General features: G+C 35.8%; 2 protein-coding genes across 2 annotated transcripts in view; one reads left to right on the top strand and one right to left on the bottom strand.

Moving 5' to 3' along the window:
- Positions 1-18117, bottom strand: part of LOC140147414 (intermembrane lipid transfer protein VPS13D-like) — a 191383-nt gene that overhangs the window by 12802 nt on the left and 160464 nt on the right.
- Positions 706-10871, top strand: LOC140147358 (uncharacterized). The gene is made up of 3 exons (XM_072169138.1): positions 706-914; positions 2186-4427; positions 9843-10871. Exons 2-3 carry the CDS (start codon positions 2739-2741, stop codon positions 10137-10139), a joined length of 1986 nt encoding a protein of 661 aa, XP_072025239.1. The 5' UTR covers positions 706-914; positions 2186-2738; the 3' UTR covers positions 10140-10871.

The raw sequence follows: 18117 nt of genomic DNA, 5'->3' as shown, positions 1-18117 counted from the left end.
GGTCATGATATGTCTTCCATAGGGGATGAATATTGTATAGATTTCAAATTGAAAAGCCTAATTCAGGAAGCTCCCTCTAAGTATTTCCTGTTACACCATTGAATAATCATGCAATAGTTAAAGGGGATAGTCATAATTTCACTGTACTCTAATTTTATGACTTGTATTATATGACAAATTATCATTCATTCACTTTAACCATGGCAACTGTCAACTATCAAATGAATCACTCATCATAACTGCTGTTATTGTTTTCTTAAAGTATAAACACTATGGTTAGCAATGGCAAAAATAATTTTCCTTTGTAGTCACTTATGTTACTACTCACTACTACTATCATCAATAATGAAATAAATTTCAGCCCTTATTTTCCAAATGTAATAGGGTAAAAATATTATGTCGTTTCTTCTCGTCCTGAACTCCCTATTTTGATAAAAACAAATTTGAATGTGTTTCATTAAAGCTGGTTGAAATTAAGGTGATTGTCTATAGTTCATACATATCTTTCAAATTTAAAATGTCCTGGAACTGTCAAATTTAAAATAGTAAAATGTTCCAATCACATGGTAATACTTAATATACTAATAGTGCATTTAAAGATAGGGCAATGTCCCTATGAGGACTGGAAGTGCTTGATTTGACATCCGTCAAAACACATCTATCCATTGTAAACATTACTCATGTTACTTTGCACCGATGTGCTCATGCAAACATGTTTTGCCCAACTTGTGTAACATTATTTTGTATGCATTGTTATAATAATTTACAAAATTGTGAGGAGTTCTATTCTGAACATCAACATTTCTTACATGTCTAATTTACGGAGTTGAAACTTTTGAGAATGGCAGCAACACGTTTGACTAGTTTGGTCAGGAAGTGCTTTATCCTGAGTCATGTTAAAGTACAACTGCAAAGTAAGTATGCATTTATGTATTTTTAATTATTGAATAAAGAAATGATCTATTCTAGTATGTCTCAAGTTTATTCAGCCTGAAATGATTCGGAAACTCGATAGATCATTGATATGACTTACAGTCTTCAGTACATTGTGACCTGTTGGTTAATTTCATCACATGCCAGTAAAGAATTACCTGATGATGGCAAGACACTAAGTTAATGAAGTCACACAAAACAAGACTCTTGATGTAAAATTCAATGTAACATCTGTAAAATCTCTGGAAAGTAAAAATTTCCAATGTCAAAAAGCTTTTTTTTTCCTTCTTTTCTTTTTAAACTGATTCAACTTTAAAGTTTTAGCCTGTTGGTAATGGCAACACGATTTTGGGGGTCCATCGCGATTTTGGTGGTCCATCGTGAATTTTGAGAATTTTGCCAAATACACTACTTTTCAATGTAAATTCACCAATATTCCATTTGATGCAGGCCCAGCGCCTGTTTACGTGAGTCCAGACCAGCACAATATCCTCCCCGGAAGCCCTTCTGTGATATGCAAATGTCCGATTTTTTCCATGACGTATTACCATGTGTGGTAGTTAACTCTTTACATCGATCGTATGTATGAGTGACGTCATTATTCATATGCATAATTGATTGAGCGAAGAAGGGTAGGATATAAGTCACAGAGCGCACGCGAGATATACGAATCAGTTCATGACAAAAACAACATTTGGACGCCAAAAAAGTACAGTTATGCATTAAAATGTTTATTGTACAGTACAGTAGTAGCTTTTCACATAAAATTTGCATTGTTCACATAATGTATCAACTTCATGGAGAGAAAACCATCGGACTATGCGTGTGAAATAGGTGCAGAATTGCATACTTGATTTACTTGAATTGCGTGTGACTTCATCAATGGATACAAAAGTGGTGGAAAACGCATTTTTCGCCTTTTGACTTGAATTTTTCAAGCATTTTAGCGCTTTATAAAAACCGGCACGCGCATTTTGCCGTTTTAAATCGCTAGCGAAACTCCGTGCCTACTTTAATGTTACCAGTGAAAAGAGATGTGGGATTGAGAGAGAGATAAGTTTGTGGAATACATTGAGAGTGAGGAAGACAGAAAGGGACAACAGAGACATGGCGAGAAAGAAGGGAAAGAAGAAAAAAGGAAGGATAGAAAAAAGGAGAGTTGAGAGAGAGGAGTGAGGAAAGAAACATTGGAAGAGGAATTTAGACTAATTGAGATTAACATTAAGTAATTTTAATGTTTATATTTCTGCAGACCCATGGAGGCAGAAGACCTCTTGTTTACACAGATACGTGTTGTCCCTTGATCTCAGTGATGAACCGTCTCATTTCAATTGGAACCTAGATACTGGGGCCACAAAGGAATTCAACTCATTAAATCGTCAGATTGCAGAGTACATCAAGTATAACCCTAACATTATGCCTATACAAGCACGCCTATTCCAAAGTTTCATTTATGTGTCAAAGTATAAATATGTTGCACCTGATTATATAAAGAGTACAGAACACTTGAGCAAAGCATATGAGCTAATAGACAGTGTGTCCAATGAGGAGGAGAAACTTGGATATTCAATAGTTGCAAAGTGTAATGAAGCTTTTATGGTCAATAAACTGGGAGAGCCAACAACTACCCTCAGAGATGAAATTCGAGACGTGCAATCTAAACAGACAGACTTATCCCAAGCTTGTATTGATTCTGTCCGTGCATTTGCGCTTTCTAGAGTGGGAATGAGAAAATATGCGAGGCCAAGATCTACTACAAAAAAGCACTGGATGTGCAGCCAAATAATACTCAATGGTTGTATGGAATGGCAGTTCTGATAGGACGCTGCTCTCATGAAAGAGATGGCTTGGCTTATACCGATGAAAAAGTAGAGGAGAGAAAGATATTTAAGAAAATATTATCTATTGACAAAAAACATTCATTAGCGCATGTAGATCTTGCTAACAATTATTTGCTTTTAAAAGAAGAAGTACTTGCCATACAGCATGCCAAAAGAGCCCAAACACTTGAGCCAGAAAACCCATACATCCTCCATAAGGTTGGAAAGGTCTTCAGGAAAGCTGGTTTATATAAAGACGCTCTCCATGTGTTGGATAAGGCTTGTGCATCCAGCAAAAAATCAGACATTTTGCACCAAATAGGACTTGTCTATCGAGACATGTACAAGGACCAAATCAATAAGAAAACACAGGCAGTTCAGGAAAAGAAAGACTGTGAAGAGCCAAATAAGAAACTTCTTATAAAAGCAATAATGTACTACTCACAAGCTATAGCATTAGCCTCTACACATAACATAGCCCTATTGAACAGAGCATTGGCATATGAGCAACTCATGAACTTGGAAGATGCTAAAAAAGGAAAAAGAAAACAAAAAGCTCAGCGTGACTTTTTAAATGCTATTTATGGATCCAACCAAAGTGGAGAGAAAGTCTTCATCAGAATTAAGTATGCTCTCTTCCATGAGGGTACATGCAAGGATGAAGATGAAGCAAGCAAGAATGTCAAGTTTGCCATCTCTGATGCCATACAAAACTGCACAATCCATCCTGTAACTCGTGAAAACCCAAAGCCAAAGTTCAATGGAGCCTTAGCAGGGCATTTACACAGAGCAAAAGTACACTACAAGAAAACAATGCAAAATAAGGTACTATCGTCAGACCCTGAAACACACAGTGAAGGATTGAGAGGTTTAGCTTGGCTATTGCAAGCATTTGGGGAGCATGATGCTGCAAGGGTTCAATACGAAGAGTATCTATGCTGTGATGGAAAAAGTAGTGACCATGATGCAATATATTCTTTGGTCAAGACGTTGATTCAACTTGGTGATTTTGAAGAAGCTGGGAGATGGATTAAAGAGTTGAAGAGATTGAAGCAAGCAGATCTTGCCCATCAACTAACTGTAGAATGTGCCTTGGTACAAGGGAAGGAGGCACAAACACAAGGAAACCATACATTGGCAACAGACCTCTTCAGAGAAGCATTAGAGGGTGGAAGTATGGAAGGATATCATAAACTAGGAGAGATGTTCATCAAGTACCCAGATATGTCAACATTACAGTTCCGCATTGACTGTGCTAAGATTCTGCACTGCTGCGAGAAGAACAATCAAACTGATGATGCTCTTTGCAACGAAATCAAGAAATTGATGGATTTTGAACATGTTATTCTTGGAAAACTACGCAATTGTCATCTCAAGTTGGAGCAAGCAGTATTAGCGAATCAAGGAATTAATCAAGACATCTTAGACAAGGCTTCAGACACCATCCTAGAAGCTCGTTCCATGCTCGATAGGGTAATGTTTCAGTTTCAAGAAAGGAACTATCCCAATCTTAAAAAAGAACCAGAGAGTTATTTTATACGCATCAAACAAGACTTTTCTAGCTGTCCAAAGACTTCAGAACGAGTGCGTGCTGAACTGCTGGAAAAATTAAACAATTACCAATGGGACGAGTTTGACACCAGATTTCCGGATCTCCTTGATTTTCTTGTGAAGGTACGTAATATATTACAATTCCAAGTGCATCGTTCCACAACACAAAGTTTGCACATGGATTTCTTTTTAATGCAGCAGAAAAACATGTAAGTGACTAGCATAATGGAAATTATTTTTGGTAAGTGAATGATAAAGGTAGCAGAAACTTTTCCAAATCACCCTAATTTCCTAATTTGCATATGCAAACTTCACATTGCGGAATGATGTGCTTAGAATTGCACATAAAGACCCTAACATTATACACTTTTAAAACCATCTATGAGTGTAATGGTTGAAATATACTTGGTGAAAAATGGATTCTTCCATTTCACAAGTTGGTATGGCTATCAATCGTTTTGATATTAGGCCAAAAAAATTGTTATGTTGCCCTCAAGTGGGAAAAATTTAAAAAAATTGTGTTGGTCGGTCAATTATCTTTTGTTTCTTTCTTTTTTAAACCTACAGCTTTAAAAAAGCCCCACTAAATATTAAATAATGCTTCTTCCATCATTTGATTAGGAACATTTGTCAACTTTGACTACTGTATACTTGTTAGATAATCAATTTAAGACTAGTCTTTCAACTTAAATTGAAGTGAAAAACATTGATTTTTTTTGAAAATATCTGTAAAAATCATCATTAAAAAAAAAAAACCAAGGCGGTTCTCGAACCACGCTAGTCTCGCCTGCTTTCGCGATCGCCTGCTTTTACGATTACTTTTGGTAGAAGTAAATGAACCTGCAACAACCCATGGCGATTTGCCTGTTCAATTTGAGCTTGATTGGACCAATATTGGAATTTGACCTTTGATCCCTAAATTTTGGTGGGTCTCGGCTGGGCACAATTACCTGGCTGATGGTGACTGTACCCACCAAGTCTCATGCCCATCCGACAATTTTTACTAATTTGACCTCAGATGACCCCTACTGACCCCAAAATGACCTGCCAAAAGTTGGGCTCTAAATGTTGACTGTACATGTCATGCCCATACAACAGTTTTTAGTCATTTGACTTCAGATGACCTCTGAGTGACCTCAGATGACCTTGCAATGACTGTCCAAAAATTTGGCTCTAAATGATGACTACCCACCAAGTTTCATGCCCCTGTGACAGTTTTTAGAAATTTGACCACAGATGACCCATGGGTGACCTCAGATGTCCCTGAAATGACCTTCCAAAAATTTGACTTTAAACGTTGACTGTAACCACCAGGTGTCATGCCCATGGATGACCTTCGATGATCCCAAAATGACCTTCCAAAAAAGTGGCTCTAAATGTTGACTGTACCCACCAAGTTTCATGCCCATACAACAGTTTTTAGTAATTTGACCTCAGATGACCCCTGGGTGACCCCAAAATGCCCTTCCAAAAATTTGACTCTTAATGTTGACAGTGACCACTTAGTGTCATGCCCATACGAGTTTTAATAATGTGACCTCAGATGACCCCTGAGTGACCTTGGATGACCCCGAAATGACTTTCCAAAAAACATGACTCTAAATGTTGACTGTACCCACCAAGTTTCATGCCCATATAACAGTTTCAAGTAATTTGACCTCAGATGACCCTGGGTGACCTTGGATGACCCAAAATGACCTTCCAAAATTTGGCTCTAAATGTTGACTGTACCCACCAAGTTTCATGCCCATACGACAGTTTTAGTAATTTGACCTCAGATGACCCTGGGTGACCCCGAAATGCCCTTTCAAATATTTGACTCTTAATGTTGACTGTAACCACTAAGTGTCATGCCCATACGACAGTTTTTAGTAATTTGACCTCAGATGACCCCTGGGTGACCTTGGATGACCCCTAAATTACCTTCCGAAACTTTGACTCTAAATGTTGACTGTACCCACCAAGTTTCATGCCCATATGACAGTTTTTAGTAATGTGACCTCAGATGACCCCTGTGTGACCTTGGATGACCCCGAAATTACCTTCTGAAACTTTGACTCTAAATGTTGACTGTACCCACCAAGTTTCATGCCCATATGACAGTTTTAGTAATTTGACCTCAGATGACCCTTGGGTGACCTCGGATGAACCGAAATAACCTTCCGAAAATTTTACTCCAAATGATGACTGTACCCACCAAGTTTCATGCCCATACGACAGTTTTAGTAATTTGACCTCAGATGACCCCTGGGTGACCTCGGATGACCCGAAATAATCTTCCGAACATTTTACTCTAAATGTTGACTGTACCCACCAAGTTTCATGCCCATAAGACAGTTTTTAGTAATTTGACCTCAGATGACCCCTGGGTGACCTCGGATGACCCCGAAATAATCTTCCGAACATTTGACTCTAAATGTTGACTGTACCCACCAAGTTTCATGCCCATACGACAGTTTTAGTAGTTTGACCTTAGATGACCCTGGGTGACCTCGGATGACCCGAAATAATCTTCCTAACATTTGACTCTAAATGTTGATTGTACCCACCTAGTTTCATGCCCATACGACAGTTTTTAGTAATTTGACCTTAGATGACCCCTGGGTGACCTCGGATGACCCCGAAATAATCTTCCGAACATTTGACTCTAAATGTTGATTGTACCCACCAAGTTTCATGCCCATATGACAGTTTTTAGTAATTTGACCTCAGATGACCCCTGGGTGACCTCAGATGACCCCGAAATAATCTTCCGAACATTTGACTCGATGTAGCACCCCAACAGAGACATTTTTGACATAAAAACCCGTTTTAGACATTTTTTTGAAAAAATGCTTCCTTCACCCTAAAAAGGTGGTTTTAAATGTTCAGTTTCCTATCCTTTTGTACATGAGAGACATTCTTCAGTCTTTTTTTGGCCTAATAACTTGGCCTACATGACCGAAATTGATATATATATATAATGCGCAATATAAAAACAATATTTCATTAAATTTTTGACCCCCCCTCAACTTCGAGTGTGTGGGAGGGGGCCACATGGGGGGGGTGCTAGTGTGCATGAAGACTACATTGTATGATAGACCATTTTTGACATAAAAACCTGTTTTAGACATTTTTTGAAAAATGCTTCCTTCACCCTAAAAAGGTGGTTTTAAATGTTCAGTTTCCTATACTTTTGTACATGAGAGACATTCTTCAAAGTCTTTTTTTGACCTAATGACTTGGCCTACATGACCGAAATTGATATATGTAATGCGTAATATAAAAACAATATTTCATTAAATTTTGACCCCCCCTCAACTTCGAGTGTGTGGGAGGGGCCACATGGGGGGGTGCTAGTGTGCATGAAGACTACATTGTATGCTTAGACCATTTTTGACATAAAATCCTGTTTTAGACAATAAATTGAAAAAATGCTTCCTTCACCCTAAAAAGGTGGTTTTAAATGTTCAGTTTCCTATAGTTTTGTACATGAGAGACATTCTTCAAAGTCTTTTTTTGGCCTAATGACTTGGCCTACATGACCGACATTGATATATGTAAGGCCCTTCGCACTTGATTATTAGTTTCCTGTTAAAGATTTTGAAAAAGGGACGAGGTGACTTTTAATTAAAAGATAATTAAAATTATCTTTTATTTTCTTTATTTAGTTTGAACTATTACAAGCAAGTATTGATTCATTTTGACTAGAGTGGGCATTTAATTATTTCACAACAATATTTGATTTTATAAATAAGTGAAGGTGGAGTTGTACTCCTTGTTTATTCATCATTATTGTTGATGTTATTAAAGTCAGAAAATGGCAAGTAGAAGTAGTTGAAAGTTATTTTAAAGCAGAAAATTAGAAATAAAAATAAAATAATTAATTATTTTGAGATTTTCAATTTTGGATGCGGGCGGTAAACAGGAAACTAATAATCAAGTGCGAAGGGCCTAATGCGCAATATAAAAACAATATTTCATTAAATTTTTGACCCCCCCCTCAACTTTGAGTGTGTGGGAGGGGCCACATGGGGGGGGGTACTAGTGTGCATCCTCTGGTCATACTACCCCCTACCACATTATGTTGACCGTACCCACCAAGTTTCTTGCCCATACGACAGTTTTTAGTCATTTGACCTCAGATGACCCCTGGATGACCTTGGGTGACCTTGACGCACTAACCAATACAAACTTGTTCTGTCTGGGGTGAAGATGCACACACCCACCAAGTTTGAAGAACGTGCGACCCCTAGTCTCCGAGAAAATAGGTTTTTGCATTTTATGCATAAATTATGCAAATTAGGTACTTAATTACCATATTTTGCGCTGAAAATCGAATCGGGTTGAGATCATCTGGTCATACTACCCCCTACCACGTTTCATCATCATAGGGCTTAAGGATCTTACGAATCCCCAAGATACAGCTCCACAAGGCGGATTTCTTCAGATTTCCAACCATATTTGTAGAATCGTTCGCATAAATTATGCAAATTAACAACTAAATGCGCATACTTTTCGGCGAAAAACTAATCAGGTGATCAGCAGATGTGTATCATAGCTGACACCAGGTTTAGCTACCGCGCCCGACGGATCTTGAGATAGTCTGTCCACAAACTCCGCTATCAATTTGCGCTGATTTATGCATAAATTATGCAAATTAGCTATGTTAATTTGCATATTTTCCCTAAAACATACGGTTACGGAGCAAACTTGGATACCCTTCCTCCCACCAAGTAGCGTCGCCGTAAGTCTTACGGTTCCCCAGATACAGCTCCGGACGGACACACATACATACGCACATACACCCCTCCACACACACACGCCCACACACCCCCACGCACGGACAGACAGAAATAGTAGAGCTTGCGAAATGGCGTTACTTAACTTTAACTTTAGCGTGTAGAGGATTATAGAGGATTATGTATTCAAAACCGCCGTGGTTTTGAATACATAATCCTCTATAATCCTCTACACGTTAAAGTTAAAGTTAAAGTAACGCCATTTCGCAAGCTCTCTATTGATTACTAAGTCCCATCCTGAACAAAGTTCAGGCGAGACAAAAATTGCGACCTTGATTTTTCAGGATTTAGGGTCGGTCACTGAGGGCAATACAACAATTTCTTTGGCCTTATTTCTACCATTACATGAATATGTAAGACTGTTACTAGAGAAAGAATAGTTTCCTTTATCTGTGATGTATAATATGTGTGAATCCATATCAAACAATGCACTTGTTGGCAGCTACATAATATGTGTCTCTTTTTAATAGCTAGGAATAGGGGGGACAAGGAGGAGGCATTCCCCCAAAATATTTTTCTTGCCCCCCACTTTTGAGGCAAAACCCAAAAAGTTACATAAATTTCCAGTTTTTGAGGCAATTTTGCACAAAATTTGTTAATTTTGCCCCCCCTGAAATTCACTTTCCCCCCCCCCAATGCCCCCTCGAAAAAAATTGCCGCCACTGGATTTGAGACTTTCCTGTTAAGTCTATTACACCAATATTTTACCATTTTTACTTCATTTTGCTTATTTGTTTGTTTCTTGTAACCATTTCAGCTTCAGCCTGCTTATTCAGGTAGCAACAACTGGTTCTTCGCCCTATGGCAGCTAGTAAACCAAAGTAAGCATCGAAAACCCCTTAAACACAGTGAATATGACATTCCAATTATTTGGAATGGGAAGAAGAAATGCAGACCCATTCCAAAAGGAGAGCCTGTGTATGGACCACCTTCTTTCAGCAACGAAGTGCCAGTTGATGGAGTACATTATGAAACATTCAAAGTGGTGGATGTAGCCCGAAAGGCAGCAATTGAGGTAGAACGTATTGTTGTTGAGTTTCATAAGTACATTTAGGTGATGTATGCCTATTCACCGACATTAAGTTGGTATTACAAATAATTAATAGTGGATAGTTACAAATAGCATAGGCATCAACCTGGAAAGTGCTTTTCATACAATTGAATACATGAATACAAAAGCCACCTAAGTCCATGCGAAGTTATTTTGAGAGAAAAACCGTGTATCATTTTAATTCCTTCAGTTAGATTTACCTGGTCAATATGGTAAGTTTTACGTGCAAATGAGTGGATTAACCTGTATTAGGTATGACGATTAGCATTTCAGGGACTTCGTGGGGTTCATTTTAAATTTTGGACTTAGGTGGTTTTTTGAATCATATACAAAGACAACAATGTTAGAATGAGATTACCACTAGTAAGATAATACAAAATAAAGCACACAGGTATGTATAATGTTGATAAGCATTCTGCCATGTAATATAAACCACACACTTTCCTTTATTAAACCCATTTTTGTTCAAAAGTCATTCTCTAGCAATGAATGTGTTACAAGTGGACTTTTATACATACTGGATTTCAATCAATGTGTTACAAGACTCAAATCATGGAATTGGGTGATTCTTTCATACATGCTATTTTTCACATGCCCAATAGACCCAGAGAATGAATTTGAGTTGTTCTTTCATGCATATGACAGGCCTATGTATAGCAACAATTTCCCATGCTTAACTCAATTTGGCCAAAGTATGGACTTAGGTGGCTTTTGTATTCATATATTCAATTATTACAGTGGTTAAAGCCATTAAATATTTTGTATTTATATATACACCTTGGTTACAGGTTGAGCTAATAATTGTCTAATCCTTTGGATTTCTCAACAATAAGGAGTTGCATTACAAATATGTATAGCAAAGATTAACATCATCTTAATAGTTGTCATCACCATCATCTTTATCATCATTATCGGCATTTTATTAACAAAATACTTTACAAATTAAGTTACTTTTAAAATGAACCAAATCCCCATCCCACTCCAAGCATATAAATTTTATGTTATATGATGTCAGTTGCAAATGTATCAGATGAAAGTTTTTTCGTATTCTGATCCTATTGTACATAGACTGTCATGAACCACAAGCCCTATTGAAATGTTCACTGAAGTCTCCTCCACCCCCATCCCACAGGTTTTGTAGTGTTTGATGTCAGGTGCAAATGTATCAGATGAAAGTTTTTTCGTATTCTGATCCTATTGTACATAGACTGTCATGAACCACAAGACCTATTGAAATGTTCACTGAAGTCTCCTCCACCCCCATCCCACAGGTTTTGTAGTGTTTGATGTCAGGTGCAAATGTATCAGATGAAAGTTTTTCGTATTTGGGTAGGGGTGTGAATATCGGGTGTGAACTGCGAATATCATGATCTGCAAGATTATTTTCTCTGAAGTCCCTCCACACCCATCCCACAGGTTTTGTAGTGTTTGATGTCAGGTGCAAATGTATCAGATGAAAGTTTTTTCGTATTCTGATCCTATTGTACATAGACTGTCATGAACCACAATACCTATTGAAATGTTCACTGAAGTCTCCTCCACCCCCATCCCACAGGTTTTGTAGTGTTTCATGTCAGGTGCAAATGTATCAGATGAAAGTTTTTCGTATTTGGGTAGGGGTGTGAATATCGGGTGTGAACTGCGAATATCATGATCTGCAAGACTATTTTCTCTGAAGTCCCTCCACACCCATCCCACAGGTTTTGTGGTATTTGATGTCAGGTGCAAATGTATCAGATGAAAGTTTTTTCATATTCTGATCCTCTTGTACATAGACTGTCATGAACCACAAGACAAGAAATTTTCAAGTCCATCCCATAGGTTTTGTGGTCATGAACCATGACATTTTCTCTGTAGAAGCAACATTTGTGATTCATAAAACTGGTGTGAATTAAATGTTATTTGAACAAACAAGATAAAGTATCTGCTACAAAAATTAACCTGGAATGTGTGCAATAGTCATGTCCATAGAGTTTCTGTATCAACCTAAAGTCACAGGACCATATATTTTTGTGTCGTAAAAGAAGATTCAAGATGACATGCAAAAAAGGAGGAAAAGGCAAGTATCCACAGGGCAAAACTGATTTTCAGATTAAACAATGAAACAATATAAAGTATCAAATTTATGTAATTTTATCCAAGTAATTGTAAGCCAGGGGTACTTTTGCATTTTCGGGCCTTCGGTATATCAATGACCCCTTTGTCAAGGCCAACAATCTTTGTATATATGGGTAATTCTTTTCTAAATTTTTCCCAATTTTACCCCAAAATAGCAACTTTTTGCCAAAATTTTCTAAATTTGTTAAAGATTTTGGAAAAAGTTGTAAAAAGTTAGTAATTTGCATTAAATTTGGTTTGACTTTTGGTATAGTGATGGATCTATTTTCATCATTAAAGCCATAATGTACAATCTTATAATAATTTCAAACTTGAATGGAATTAGCCAAATTTGTTTTATTTGTAGGTCATCATAGAAATTTTGCCATAATGTCATAATTATGACTTTTATGTCTGCCATAGAACTCCATGTTAAAAAACCAAAATAGCCATTGGGATTTCTTTCACCTTACCTTGTTACTTCAAGCTTAAAATGGACAGAAACCCTTCCTGGCAGTTATTACTAATATTATTTCAGCATTTTGGCTAAAGAATAACAAAATTAAAAACTTGACGGATATCATACATTATGGCTTTAATGTTCAATGTTTTAACATGTTTCTAGTGTGCAATTATTTACATTATATGTTACTTATATTTTTATAATAAATTGAAATTGTGTTGTAATGGTTGTAATGTGAATTTTTGAATAAATAAACCACAAATATATTACCATGGTTACCAACTCTTTACTATTTATAGATGTCCATGTTAGGCAAACTACATTTTTAAAGTACTCACTTCAGTACAGAATTTGTGACCAATGCCCTGTCTTAACTGTGTAATCCAATGGAAAATAATAACGTGTGAAATTTGACCCCTGAACATGAATTATAATGGGAATAAATACATGTATCTATTCTTTGATGACCAGATTTCATGAAATACTGATGAGCACATTTGTAAAATGGCCCCCTGTGATAAAAAAAAAAAGACATCCTACATTTACAGTAAGGCATAGGAAATCATTGAATGTGATCGACTCTTCATTCATTTTGAACAACAATTTCAATAAACAATATCCTAAGGATAGGGAAAATGTGCACAATGCCGAAAATTGCACATTTTGGGTACAATCACGCATTTTACGTCCGACATCGAATTTTAAGATATAGCCCAAAATAACCATTTTTCAAGTACCGGTACTTATTTTTCAAAAACCTGAAGTTTTCACTAAAATCAAAGAATCCATAATTATCTGCAACGCAATCCATGTTAAAAAAAAGTATAGAAAATAGGCTGTTGCAAAAATTTGCAAGAAAATATAGAAGAAAAACAGTAAATTTTTTTTAAATGTTGCATTGGGGGGGGGGGGAGAATGTTGTTTGGGGGAGAAAAATCACGCATTTTTGCGCATTTTAAAAAACTGGCGTGCGTATTTTACTCTCAAAAATAGCACATTTTCCCTCTCCAAAATGTTGTAATCATACCTACTAATTGTACTACGTAGGAGGTAAAATACTACACTGAATAAATGTGTATCTTTTTTATTTTAAACTAAAATCATATTTCTTTCTTACTACACATACTAAAAAACAACAAATGGATTGCCTTCAATTGGCATGACAACTTCTTGGCAAAAACACACTCACTGGCAACCCTGTTTCTAAATATATCTTTAAATGCATAACAAGGGATTTCCCATATTAAAGGGTAGTGATCATGCAATACAATGACTAAGTGTTTACTCAAATGTTAGACCCTAGGAATAATAACCCCTGGATCAACTAAGAATTGGTGAGGCAAGACATACAAAAAAATAACTAGATGTCATCAAATTGTTTTCTAAGAATTAAAATCATGACCCATGATGATTGGGTGTAGCAATATGCCCGACATTGCGATGTTAAATCTGTTATTAGGGCTCTGTACACATTATGACTGACATAACCTTCCTTATGGGTGACAGCTTTACAAACTTAAGTGAATACGGTTCCTGACTAAAAGGTAAGAACACATTTTTGTCATGTTATGTTACCTAATTAAGCATATTTTTAAAGGTTCTTTTTTAATATCAGAAAATTAATAATTAATAAGGAAACACTTTGTGAGAGTATAGCAACTTCTAAAATCTGAATGAAAAAGATAATTTTAATTATCTTGAGCTTTCCAATTTTAAGTATAAATATCATAACTACATTTTTAAAGTCATGTTATTATGTTAAGTAAGGTTTTTTTTCAACTGAAGCATTTCAATTTCCAAAGAAAGTACATAACACTGTTAATTCCCATGAATAAAATATAGATTAATATTCAACAATATTTACAAAGATGATAAACAATTGAATACCTGAGTGGAAGAAGGGCCCAACTCCAATTTTAAAAAAAATGAGTTAAACCCAGCATTTTATTGCCTGCTGACTGTTCTTCCTTGTGTGTGAAAGATGAGCCAAAATCCACTCTCTCTCTAAATAGACTTCCACGTACACTTAATCATGGTTTTCATGAAAGAAAGGCCCAACTCCATGAAGTTGGGCCCTTCTTCCACAACTATTGGGTTAAAGAGAAATTTTGTTCATCCATGAAATCTGCTTTTCACTACAATAAACTTTCTTGCTAGCATATTACATGCTTCTACTTGTGCAATTAATGGATAATTATCAAATTTCTGTAGCTATTTATAACACATCTGCTTACGGAACTTGCACTTGCAGTATACTAGTGGAAGAAGGGCCCAACTCCAGCTCGTATTAAGACCTGTACTGTTGCCATGGAAACATCATATATAATTTTGAATGTATATAATATTGTATGTTCATGCATTAAAGGTCCCCTGAAGATGAAAACATTCTGTCTATAAAACTTTTCCAAATATTAAGTTTATTCTTAATATCTCAAAAACAGTTTTGATGGAGTTGGGCCCTCCGTCCACTCAGGTATTCAATTAGGGTAATAATTAATAACAAAATAGCAAATTAGTTGTGATTCAACCAATCCCTTAGATACAAACGTATGGAATAAATAGAACACCTAAGAACTTGATTTTCACATGGAATGTTAAGTCCTTACAAGTATTTAATAATCATGCAAAAATCAGAATTCTGAAAAAATTGAGAACTTCCTCCTCAGTATAAATGTTACAATATGTGACCCCTCGGCACAACTGAGCCCGGATGTCGCCAGTGCCACTATTGAGATATGTTCCATCGAACTTAACAATAAACAATAGGAAACAAAGGATTTATTGACTGTTTTATTGATTTTTCACTACTTATATGTCAAGTACTACAGACATGATATACATCATTTTAAAGCTAATTTCAAGCAGAATGTTTTGGTTGAATATCTCAAAAATGATGATTGGCGACTTCAGGGCTCAGTTGTGCCGAGGGGTCACATATAGCATTAAAGATTTCTCTTAAGTAGAGTAGAGCATGTGTTTGCATGAAAGCATGTTCTCATATCCCCAATATATCACCATAACCCTGCTATAATGAATTGGTATAATGCCTGTACTCCCCATTCCAGAAAAATACAGCACTAAAGTTTTGGGATTAAAAAATATTATCAAGTTCTGCCAAATGAAACAGCTCAATCCTAATCATTTATTTAGTCCTAACTGGAGATAAAAGAAAAAGTTCACTATTTTACTAATTTCTTTAAAAAAGAGCCAAAAACATGCATTTTCGGCGTGTTTTCTGACAATCGAGTCACAAAAATCACAGACTTGGAACAAGTCTAAGCATTCAAAATCTTGTGAATATGCCAAAATTTTGCTCTAATTTTCACTTTTTTGTGTTACTCTAATTTAAATGGTTGGTTATAAGAATGAAACATGTTTTTTTCCAAATTTAGAATGCATTAACTTGAAATTAGCCTTAGTACAAGTCTTTGGGCTTAATTGTCACAGCATACGAAAAACACCCTAAAAATGCATGTTTTTGGCCCTTATTTCCAAAAATTGGCTAAATATTAAAATTTGACTTTTATTGCTAGTTAGGACTAACTAAAGGATTAGGATTTAGCTATGTTTCATTTGGCAACAGAGGATAATATTTTTTTTATTCAAAAAAATTAGTTCTGTATTTTTTCTGGAATAGGGAGTAGGTAATGTGTGTAATGTAGTTCAGTTAGATGTTGTAAATATCAATTTACTATATGCGCACACATAAAATGTGAGTCAGCTGGGAAAATCCCTAGTTCGAGAAATTATTATCAAATTGTTAAATCATGCAATTAGGAACTAATACTGCCAACCAGGGCTTGAAATAAGGCTTTCAGATCTAGGAGCAATTTTTAGGTGTTTTTGTGTAAATATTGCCCCTGGTCTATACAAATACATACAGTTCTGTTTCATAACCAGGGGCATTTTGCCTTTTAGCAGGGGTAAATTTGCCCCTTGCTCCTACTTATTTCAAGCCCTGCTGCCAACAAATGTCTTTTATCAGAACATTTTGGTATATTTTTTTTATTACAATTAGAATTTTACAAATACCAACAACATAATACATGAATATGTTTTATCATGTTAAGTGAATTGTTTTTGGTCACCAAGCAACATAAAAATTGTGAATGTGCTTTTTGAAACACATTTGAGTAAACCAGTTTCAGAATTTTACAATGCTGTTAAAGGGACATTTCATGATCAACAGCCTCATCACGTTTGTGAGCAAAAAAAAAAAAACCTTGTGGATTCATTCGCTTGGCAAATATATCATCAATTTTGTATTTAAGGAGCCCTTTTTCTAAGAACCTCCTGAATTTTGCTGAGGCGGGAAGATGAAGGTTCTTCAAATCTCTTCATACTTTTATTATGGACATATAGTGATGAAACATTTCACATGGTGAAATAATTTTGCTGTATCATGTGCCAGTGTTTCTAGATCAAAACCCTTGATTGAGCTCATTTACATAATTTTGTCAGACTTATAAAATCGACTATATTTCATGTTTTCAATGTATTTCTAGATCTGAGTGTACTAGAAAGTTAATATTTGGAGTAAACATTTTAAATGGATAGGTTCACAAATATAAATAAAGAAAAAATCATATTTTTGGTACCTTGTGTGTTTTTATTTTATGTAAATACCTTAAAAAGAAGATGTTTTTAGGCAAAAATTTGTCATTTTTTTAAATCTGTATTTCTCTCATGGGCAGTAACTTTCCAACACAAAAAGTACATATTTACAAAGCCGAGGGACAGTTCTAAAAAATATAAATTATCACCGTTGTGTTTTTATTTACTTACTTAGAAACACACAAATTAAGTTGCATGGTTTTAGTGAACTACTAATTTGAGCAACACCAAATGCGCCAATACTGCGCCTATTTATGCCACGACGTACACGTTTTTTCATCAACATAATTATAAGATACATCTTGGGCCTTACATGAAAAAGGAAATCAAAATAATGCACGGAATCCACTCATTGCATATATAGGCTTTTTGCCATTGACCCTGTGGTTCTATAGTAATTACTATACTTAAAATTAACATTTTTTGTTTTGCCAACAACATATTTGGTGTCTAATTTTTAGAACTAATGTTTTTCCACTATTACCATGATGCATAGGTCACGCTTCCATCGGACATGACTTGTGCACCTCATGCTGTACGTGCCATGTGTATCGCGTCAGCATGGCCCATTTGAAATACGAGTGCATGGCTGTATGCTTGAAGTACAGTAACATGTTTCAAAAGAAATAGAATTGAACAAAATAACATTTTCTAGAAATTAGGAAATGCTTTGAGCATGTTGTATACAGATTAATTGACTAGGGTAAAGTACACTGATCAACATGCCTTTTGTTTAGAGCAAATCGGACATTATACGGTTTCCATAATACATCAATTACCGTAATATTTTCTTTGTATCCTTGTTTT

The sequence above is a fragment of the Amphiura filiformis genome, chromosome 1 (genome assembly GCF_039555335.1).
Source record: "Amphiura filiformis chromosome 1, Afil_fr2py, whole genome shotgun sequence".
Lineage (NCBI taxonomy): Eukaryota > Metazoa > Echinodermata > Ophiuroidea > Amphilepidida > Amphiuridae > Amphiura > Amphiura filiformis.
Note: the sequence above shows the minus strand (reverse complement) of the source record. Positions and strands in the feature narration are given on the sequence as shown.

Excerpts from the sequence above, each read along its gene's own strand:
- LOC140147358 (XM_072169138.1), top strand. The coding sequence starts at position 2,739 with ATGGCAGTTCTGATAGGACGCTGCTCTCATGAAAGAGATGGCTTGGCT. Across the intron at positions 4,428-9,842 it reads TCCTTGATTTTCTTGTGAAG|CTTCAGCCTGCTTATTCAGG; the intron begins GTACGTAATATA and ends TAACCATTTCAG.